The following is a 10,079-nucleotide window of genomic DNA, read 5'->3' on the forward strand; positions in this document are numbered from 1 at the left end:
GCAAAAAGAACAGGAGGACTTGTGGCATCTTAGAGACTAACAAATTTATTTGAGCATAAGCTTTCGTGAGCTACAGCTCACTTCATCATTTTCCACTGAATGCATCTGGTGAAGTGAGCTGTAGCTCACGAAAGCTTATGCTCAAATAAATTTGTTAGTCTCTAAGATGCCACAAGTCCTCCTGTTCTTTTTCTTAAATAGAGTGGGTTTTTAAATAGTTAGTGAGCCCTCTAGTGGTGCTCATTGTGTTCTGTGGTTTAGAAGCCGCCAGACCCAGAGCAGTGGTATATATGTAGCTAGGCCTGACATGTTTGTGTCTTTTTAGTCTATGTGGTAATTGGGACCTAACTGTGCTCAGGTAGTTTCTTCATATTGAAAGAGCAAAAGGCACAATAAGCACCAATTTGGAATGTGCCCTTTAAGGAGTGAATTCAATGGTGGGCAACCCAGTTTAGTTGCAAACCAAAATGGGACATTATTCTCTTTTGCCTGGATATATGAAATTCCCATTAATGGTAATGTGCATATGCCCTGAGAGGAGAAACTCTAGGACTAATTATATAGAAGGGGAAGTGCAAAGTATAGCACTGCAAAGATTTATTCATAAATTTTAAGGCCAGAAGAGACCATTACATCATCTTCACTGATTTCCTATATAACACAGGCCATGGAACATCTCCCAGTAATTCCTCTATGTAGTCCAAAAACAGAGCCACAAGAAAACACACATATTAGAATATTGCAAACTTTAGAAGTTGTTCTGAATCTGGAAGTAAAATAAGGTGCTGGGCCCTATCCTGCTCCTACTGCTGTCAACGGAAGTCAATTCTGCCATTAACTAAAACAGGGGTGTTTCTACCTATATGAAGAGCAGTGTTTTGTTCAGTACCATGGACAAAATTAATCCCTTGTGTAACTCCAGTTAATTTAATGGATAATGTTGCTCCTGTAGGTTTGTGAAGAGAGTACCAGTTTCAACTGTTGAATTTCTTATTTCTTTCCCCCCTACCCTCAGAAAAGACATTTTCTTTAAACAGCAGTGTGATCCTGGACAACAGCATTTAGACATCCTACGTACAAATTCCCTGCTAGTCGACTTCCATAGGACATGGGAAGCCAACTGTAGAATGTTCTTCCCATCTCCAGGACTGTAACATCAAACTGCACTTTAAATGCGCCTGGCCAACATTCAGAGGAATGCCACACACGGGAGATGATCCAGATTGTCTGCACTGCTTGTGTTAGGCCATTGTGTATGGATTAAAACTCTGGGAAAGAGGCAAAGAAGGTAGAATGGCTGGTTTCCATTTTATTTGTATTACAGTAATACCTGGTGACCCCAATGAATATCAGAGACCCATTGTGCTAGGCACTGTCCAGACACACAGGGCAGGGGCCAGGGCCAGTCTCTGGCTGACATCTGAAAATCTGAACAGATAATACAAAGGGTAGGAGAAGAAACAGGGGCAGAGAAGTGAAGTGAAGTGACTTGCCCAAGTCACACAGTGGGTTAGGAGGGCTAGGATTAGAACAACAGTCTCCTACCTAGTTCTGTAATTTTTTGCAAACCCGGGATTTTTTCCTGTAATAAAACAATTGAAATATTTAAATAGTTGTTTGCTTGATCATTAATATTTTAAATGAATCACAAAACCAGCTTGTCTCCTCTCCATAGACACTAAAGATTCCATAGTACTCTGTAAGCGGGTCACCAGCTGCACTTAAATGTTCAAACATTGACATATTAATCAGGTCCAAGCCTTGCAGAAGTAGGAGGTTAGGCTCCTAAATCCCCATTTAGTCAACAAAATGAGCGGTCTGCTTTTCAAAAGCGGCAAGCACGCAGCAGGTCCCACTAATCTCAGTGGCTCAGCACTTGGGGGGGAAAACAGGCCACTTAAGGTGCCCGAATAGGGATTTAGAAGCCCGTCCATACCTCCTATTTTTGAAACACGTGGGTCGCCTGAGGAGGTTGCCCCTCCTTTCCCCATTGTTGTGGAGCATGCCGTATGCCTGTTGTTGCCACCACCCATGTTGCAAAGGTGACAGCATTTCAGTGGTGCTTGGGGATCCTTCAGGGTGAAATTCACTGTGTAAATGTAATAATGTCCTAGCAACTGGAATTGCAGTGTAGGGTCACCCGAATGACATGATCAACTCTGAGAAAGTTACCTTGTCCTGCAGTAGCTAGGATGGTCTTTCTAGCAAAAAGCAGTAATTTTCTCTCTCCTTATGTATTTACATTTGCAGAGGCTAAATATACTTGTGCCAAAGTTAGGCCCTGATGCTTAAATCCATTCCTGTTCAGCAAAGCCCTTAAGCACATGCTTAACCAGGGACATTGAGCCAGACCTTCTCACATTAACAGTGTGGGTCAAGTTTTTCAAAAACAGGAGGTTTAGTTGGACTTTTAAATAGTTCTTTTATTTAGGAGTCTGTCTAGCTTAAATGGGACTTAAGCAAATATGTGAATGCTTTGCTCAACTGGGCCTTAAATGCAAAAAGTTTGGGACGTACCAAATCGGAGCTCCAGTCCCGACTGTGGCACAGCTTTCCTCTCCAACCTGCAGCAATTCAGAGGGAGGGAAATTCTCCCCTATGCAGAGAGCTAGCATAAGGCCCATTCACCATTTAGCTTATGCACCACTGAAGCCTAACTGTGTCCTTTGTGCTGGCCTTCTGCACTGGGGAGAGTTTCACCAGCTAGGCCTTGTATACAACAGTATCACCACCCCCAAATATTCAATGTTAAAAATATTCTCATGATTCAGCCAAAAGTCAAGTTATTGGCCTTCTGATTATTTTTTTTTTAACCTTTAGGTTGCATTTGGGTCACATTTTCAAACTTTTCTCCCCAACCATGAAGGCTAGATATGTTTTTAATGAAAGCTGAGAATCTCACGCATAACGCCAGGAACCGGGGTGTCAATATAAGTACCAAAGTTTGTAAAACTTGTAGTAAAGTCGCAAGAATTGACAACACTGTTGTACTATGCAGAGCAGCACCCATTTAAATGAAAGGTATGATTTTTAACCTGTAAGGGTGATCAGATAAAGCAAGCCTAGTTCAACCTATAATAAAATTGACTAGGAACTAAACTGCAAAAAAAAAAAAAAAAAAAAAAAAAAAAAAAAAAAGCCCCCACTCCTAAACCAATCTAAAGGGAATTGCACCAGCTACATCAATTTAGTTAAACTGACATAGATCCAAACTAGCACTGGTTTAGTTGAACTAAGAGTATGTCTACACTGCAATCGGGAGCTGTGATTCCAGCATGCGTAGACATGCACAGACAGTGGCCACTCAAGCCTGTGCCCTGTGTCGTGGGCAGGTGGGCTAGCCTGTGCAGCCACTTGTTCTGCCATGGCTTTACTACCGCTATTATTCAAGTTAGCTTGGGTATGTCAATGCCTGCTGCAGTTACACCTCCTGATTGCCATGTAGACATACCCTAAAGCATTAATGTCACTGAGCGGGATTTTCTAAAGCACCTACGGGAATTAGGTGCCGACTGCCAATGGAGTTAGGCATCTGTGAGCTGGGTGAGATTTCAGTGCTTAACCCAAGTGTCTTGTATTTCTCCCATCTGTAAAATAGAGATATTAATACGTAACTACAGTAGAGCGCGGGGAGGGGAGGGCATTGGGAGGCTCAGTTAATTAGGATTTGTAAAGCTCTATGAAATCTTCAGATGGATATTCCTTCTAAATATGCCAGAAAGGCACCTAATAGCATTCTATGTGTATGACATAAGTTAATTGACAATAGCAGCTAGCCCCATCAATAACCCACAACAAAACTCTGCCCACAGCCGTTAAAAAATTAAGATACTTAACAAAATAATAAAGGGTAACGTGTTCGCAGTACTAGTGTGTTAAAAGGCTGCATACTCTTCACCACTCTCTACTAAACACAAATCAATAGGCGGGAAGTTATAGTTAGAATTCTCTTCCTGCTCCTCGAGATACCACTTCAGTGACTACTCTCCTTGGAAAAGCAGACATCTCCCTGGGTTTTATTTCACATGACAAGGTCATAACCAAGAAATGAGCTGAGATGATTAATTCTGTAGTGTGAAAGACATCTGCAACAAGATCACATGCTGTTTTCGTTTTGGCAAACTGTCTGACAATGGTGTTCTCCAGACATGTCTCAGCAGTAAAGGTCAGGCTGGGTTCTGTACTTCTCTAGAAATGAGTCTGACTGCAGTGGTCAGAAGAGATTCTTTTTCTATATCTAAGAAAAAAATATTTCAGGAAAATTGCATGGCAAATAAATGTGCTGCCAAGAAACATAGGATTGCACAGTCCCTTGCCGAAGGGGAAAGCAGTAAAATATTAATGACCACATTGGTACCAGCTCAAATCAAGAAATTTGGAGGCAAAAGGCTATCCTGCAACTTTGGAATTACTGCATTCAGCCAAAGAATTAAGTCTTTCAAATATGGTGCTTGCAATGGTCTGTTTTTCTACAAATGGAGCAGTGGGGATTAACCTAGTAAGTAAAAAAGCAACAAGAATTTCCCATGTGTACTGAATTATTTGTATCTATGTTTTCTTTCCAGTTGGAGTTGTCTAATACAGCAATCCTTCATCAGATTAGGAGAGACCAAGTCACAGATACATGTCGAGCCAACAGCATGTCTAGCAGGAAACGCCGTGTGCTGACACCCAACGATCTCAAACATTTGGTGGTGGATGAAGATCATGAAATGATCTATTGTTATGTGCCCAAAGTGGCCTGTACAAACTGGAAGAGAATCATGATGGTCTTGACAGGAAGGGGCAAATACAGTGACCCCATGGAAATACCAGCCAATGAAGCCCATATATCCTCAAACCTGAAGACCCTCAACCAGTACAGCATTCCAGAGATCAACCACCGTTTAAAAAACTACATGAAGTTCCTGTTTGTCCGCGAGCCTTTTGAGAGACTGGTGTCAGCCTACAGGAACAAGTTCACCCAGAAGTACAACACCTCCTTTCACAAGAGATACGGTACCAAAATTGTGAGGCGCCAAAGGAAAAATGCCACCCAGGAGGCTCTGCGTAAAGGTGACGACGTGAAATTCGAGGAGTTTGTGGCATATCTCATTGACCCACATACCCAAAGAGAAGAACCTTTCAATGAGCACTGGCAAACTGTCTACTCCCTCTGTCACCCCTGCCATATCCATTATGACCTCATAGGAAAGTATGAGACACTTGAAGATGATTCCAATTACATCCTTCAACTTGCAGGAGTAGGCAGCTACCTGAAGTTCCCCACCTATGCAAAGTCTACGAGAACTACTGATGAAATGACCACAGAGTTCTTCCAGAACATCAGCTCAGAACACCAAACACAGCTGTACGAAGTCTACAAACTTGATTTTTTAATGTTCAATTACTCAGTGCCAAGCTACCTGAAACCGGAATGAGGGGGAGAAGGAAGAACGAAAGCCTGTTTTATTTAAGATTTTTATTTGTCATAATAAATATGGAGAATTGTTATTTTGTAAATTAATATTTTCTTTTTGAATGATGCTGCGAGCAGCACAGTCGAAATTATTTAAATCATCTGTAAGAAAGGACAGTTCTCTTTGCGGGGTAACAGGATGGTGACGATCTTGCTTTAGAAATGAATATTACTGCTACACTGTTTATAAACGTTAATTGTGTTCTGGTGAATTTCATTTATCTTTGCATTCAACAAATTCTAATTAATGTTATTTATACTTATTTAAAACATGGTCTCTTGGTAGGTTTCACTTTAGCAGCAGAAATACGACAATATTTGGACAAAGGGAATCTGGTTTATGCTTTCCTCAGCTGAATTTATTAGTTTATTGTTACTAGCCGTATGTTTTGGAAACCCTAGTAGAAATAATTTCTTCCAAGGTGATTCTGCACTTAAAGCAAAATTAGAAAGTTATCTTCCCATACCTGAAAGAAAAACATGAAACACATTTTGTTACACACAATAGTTAAAATCCAGGACTAAAAGAAATTGAATGTATCCCTTGAAGAAAGCAAGCATACATTTTTCTTATCTGGACATGGTAATATCACCAATATTGTTTGTGTCGCAGTGCCTGGCATTTCCAAGCCTGTCAGCCCAATGAATGCTGACAGGGATTTGTCCATATTACATACCAACAAAATATGGGCCAAGAGTTTCAAAACTAACTTGAGATTTTGAATGCCCAACCTGAGCCACCTTAATGGAGGCCTGATTTCAGCGAGTGGGTGCTTAAGACTTCCTAAAAAGTCAGGCCCTTTTAAACGATCTCACTTTGGGCACCCAAACTCATTAGTCACTTCAGAGAATCTTGGCAATAATAAGTTTGTATAAACTATATAGGCATCCAAAAAGATCACCTTCGTATTGATCTGAGCATACGGGGCAATAAAAGAACTCCTGTTTCCTTAATACATGTTGGTTTCATGGCCTCTCACCTCCAGGGGTAGTGTTGTTTTCCATTTATTAGTCAATATTAAACACCATTGGTGAGCGTGTTTCTAATTTCCAGCAGTTTAATATCGCACCTGAGCTAAGTCTAGTATGAGAACATGACCCTTTGATGTAAGGGGAATGTTTCAGTAGCAGTTGCTCAGTGTATAATGTTTGTTGAAATGGCATATTGTGCTAGGAGGAGTAGATTGTTCAAAACATTCTCCAGATAACAAAATAAACAAAGTATGGATAATTTAGTCACTATAAATAAGAAAAAATGGTATTCTAATCTAGTCCTATCAGCAAACACAGTGAGAAGAATACAGACTTCTCCAACTGCAAAATTTGTTTAATTTTATCTGCGTTGGATGTAATGGGATCTACAACTAAGATGGCAGTGGGCATGCTGTTTATGAAATATTATGCACTCACTACCGAGCTGTCTTGACCTGGAGAGGCAGCAGAGTGAACTAATTCAATACATTGCTTTACCACTTTCTTCTGGCTTATTTTCCTGTAGCTGAAAATGGAACAGAGGAATATGTCAGAATCAGATGTTGATAAAGTACATTTTACTTGTCAAAGTGACAGTCTAGATTCTATAGCCTTTATGGTAATATTTTACAAAATCAAAGATTGCTATTGATTTTTGCAAACATTCATTGGGCTGGGATTTTGTTTTGCAAAAAAACAAAGTGATGGGTAAAAAACTTTCAGAGGTGCCTATGTGGTTTAGGAGCCTACATGTGATGCTTTTTTTACTTCGAGTTGTCCATATCCATCTCTCACTATAATCAAATTCCCAAAGTTCAAACAGTTGTGAGGAGGTTAGATAAAACAGCTCTGCTTTTGATCCAATTTATCAGTCTCTGGGTTAGACCCTGTAATTACACAGATTTACAATTGTCAGGCACCAGGACCCACACAGACATTGTTGACTTTTAAAGGTGACTAGGCCTTCGAGGAAATAGGACTTGGTCTTATTTTGCAAAGCTATTGCTGGACAAAAATCTCAGATAAAGACAAAGGACAAAGTAACAAAGCTAACAAGAAGCAACTACCATACTTTCACAGCTGAAATTTGGCCTTTAAAAAACCCAGCCCCCCTCTTGTCAGTTCTAAAATGGACATTCTATATATAAAACCCAGATATTATTTGGGAGAGAGGATAGCAGCAGGGCTAGATAGTATGCAATTGGCTGTTTGAATTTATGAATTCCTAAGTGGCTTCTGACTGCCTACTCATTTTTTACTTGAAAGCAGTTTTGTCTTGGACATTGTGTGAGGATCTGGTGCAAGTGCCTATCACAGTGTGTGCCCTGTCTTTCTTTTATTATGTAGTTCAATGGTTATATATTTGCTCTTTTAAAACCCCATCTACACTGATGGTGGATTTTTTCTACAAGTTATTTATAGATTGTATCTGCTTGCTCACAGTTGTGCCTGGCAGTATTAGTATTTTGGTCCAATTTTCTCTATCATCCATTGGGTCTTTCCCCCCCCCTCTACAGGACGTTATTTTAAAATTGTCATGGAAGAGAAAATGCTGATCAGTACATTTTTAAAAACTAAGGAATGATGCACTTTCCCCCTGTCTTTTTGTTTTTACTCATCCCTTGTCATCACCACAATTTCATCTGTTCTTATATATTCTTTTTCATTTGACTGTTTTGTGGACACGTTTTATGTCATGGTTTTTGGTAAAAAGCACTTGGTGAAGGAGTCTGGAAAATGAGGAAATTGCATCCTATTTAAAGAACCAAGCTTTTCAACTGCAGCTGGGGATTCGGATGCCTAAATTGAGGCACTTTAAGAAAGCCTGATCTCAGAAGGCAGATGCTCAGCACTTCTGAAAATCCTCATAAAAGGTGTCTCACATGGGGCACCCAGAATTGCTTTTTGTTCTTGAAAGTCTTGGGCCTAGATTATCACAGGGTGTTGATTTAAATAAGGTGGAACAAGTTTTTAAAAAAACAATTGACAAATAAACTATGGTAACATCCTGCTTCCTAATTGGGACTAAACAAGAGGATCTACTTAAAACTACGGGCTGAATTGATTTGACTGAGCCAAATTTGCTTTTGCCTGAACCCATAGAGTTACGGCTCTGAGGATCTTCCTACATAGTCAAAAAGGCACCATCCTTTCACAGTGAAAAGACTGGCAGAAAACAAGATTTCTCTTTTTCTCCCACAATTTCCCAAACCCAAGGTTAAAGATTGAGTCCAGCAGTGGAATTCAGAGCATCCATATGGCAGAGCTAGGACTAGGACTAGGCCCCTAGCCCTTGCCTCACAACCATTTATCTTGTCTCAAGAAGCCTTTTAGAGTAATGCTATTAGTTCCTCCATAAGGTACCAGTGAAAGTAGAGTTGTCAACTGTTCTGATCCTTAATTCCACTACCACACCACTCTCAACTAATATTTGTTAAGACCAATGCAAACTTCACAGAACAGAGGTTCCATAAGTGTAGTTTGACTTAAATATTTTGGTGGGGGGGAAGCAGTTTCAGTCAGGCCAACAGGGCCATTGGTGGGGGCGAGAAAATCCATGCCTGCCCAAGGCTTGCAGTTTCAGAGGGAGCAGGGCAAAGTGGCCACAGCTGAAAAATGAGAGTATAAAACTAAGTACACAATGTTGATCCCAAACAGTACATACAAATCCTGAGTCCATGTCTTCATGCTCTGGTAGTTGTTATCAGTGTTGATAGATACAGTGGATCCAAACCTGTAAGCTTGTGGACTCCAAACTATACTTAGTCCACATCATGAAATGTCATCTAGTTAGAGTTCTCAGAAATCTGACTTCCTCCATGCTTCAGCCTCCTAAGAAACATTTTGAGAGACCTTTTCCGAGACTGTCTAACCAAGTCTTACACACTGCAACAGCAAAGTGCTTTTAGAAGTAAATTCACCCCTGCTGTTTTACTGTAGTCTGCTGCACTTTTCAGGTACAAAAAGGGACTGTCCTTACTATTACTCTTGTTACAGAGAGTGTTATTTTCTTACATGCATGCACAATACATGTATATATAATTTAACATCGATGTGCAGTTTGATTTTTTTTTACCTATTTGTATGCAGTAGAAGGCTTGTTGTAGAAAAGTATCTCCTCATATCTGAATATACTATTAATAAAACAAAAAAAAAGCTAACTTATACATTGCCAACAAAAGTGTGAACTGCTCATGAATCTTTCCCTGAAGAGAAAAAAAGCCATTCAAGCCTGATTATTTTTCTAAGTAACTTCAATTAAATTGAAGAAAGAGTTTCTCTGTGTGTTTTATTTCTGTCTTGCATTCTAATATACAGATTAGGGTGGGGTTTTTAAAGCAAAAAAAAAACAACAAACCACCCACACACTTTGAGGTAAGCAACAAATTGTATCGGATAGTAATGCCAGACAGGACCATGATGCTCATCTAGTCAGATCTCGTGCATAACGGACCATAGAATCACACACTAATTCCTGCACCAACCCCATAACTTGTGTTTGGGCTACAGCCAATCTCTTAGAAAGATCTGCAGTCTGGCCTTCAAGATTGCAAGTAGACTTTTGGTCTCCAGCATGGAAAATAGGGCTGCTGTTGGCAAAGGCCTAAATTAGTTTTCACCCCTAAATTAGGGGTAGGAGTAATGTGAA

At 40.0% G+C, this 10,079-nt stretch overlaps 1 protein-coding gene across 3 annotated transcripts in view; it reads left to right on the top strand.

Moving 5' to 3' along the window:
• CHST11 (carbohydrate sulfotransferase 11) overlaps positions 1 to 9,850 on the top strand; it is a 233,059-nt gene extending 223,209 nt beyond the window's left edge. For all 3 annotated transcript variants that reach the window (XM_074940925.1, XM_074940934.1, XM_074940944.1), the window contains one exon: positions 4,566 to 9,850. In XM_074940925.1, coding sequence (XP_074797026.1) covers positions 4,566 to 5,420 — 855 coding nt within the window. In that variant the 3' untranslated portion in view covers positions 5,421 to 9,850. The remainder of the gene's footprint in view (positions 1 to 4,565) is intronic.
• The last annotated feature ends 229 nt before the right edge of the window (positions 9,851 to 10,079 follow it).

The sequence above is a fragment of the Natator depressus genome, chromosome 1 (assembly GCF_965152275.1).
Source record: "Natator depressus isolate rNatDep1 chromosome 1, rNatDep2.hap1, whole genome shotgun sequence".
Classification (NCBI taxonomy): domain Eukaryota; kingdom Metazoa; phylum Chordata; order Testudines; family Cheloniidae; genus Natator; species Natator depressus.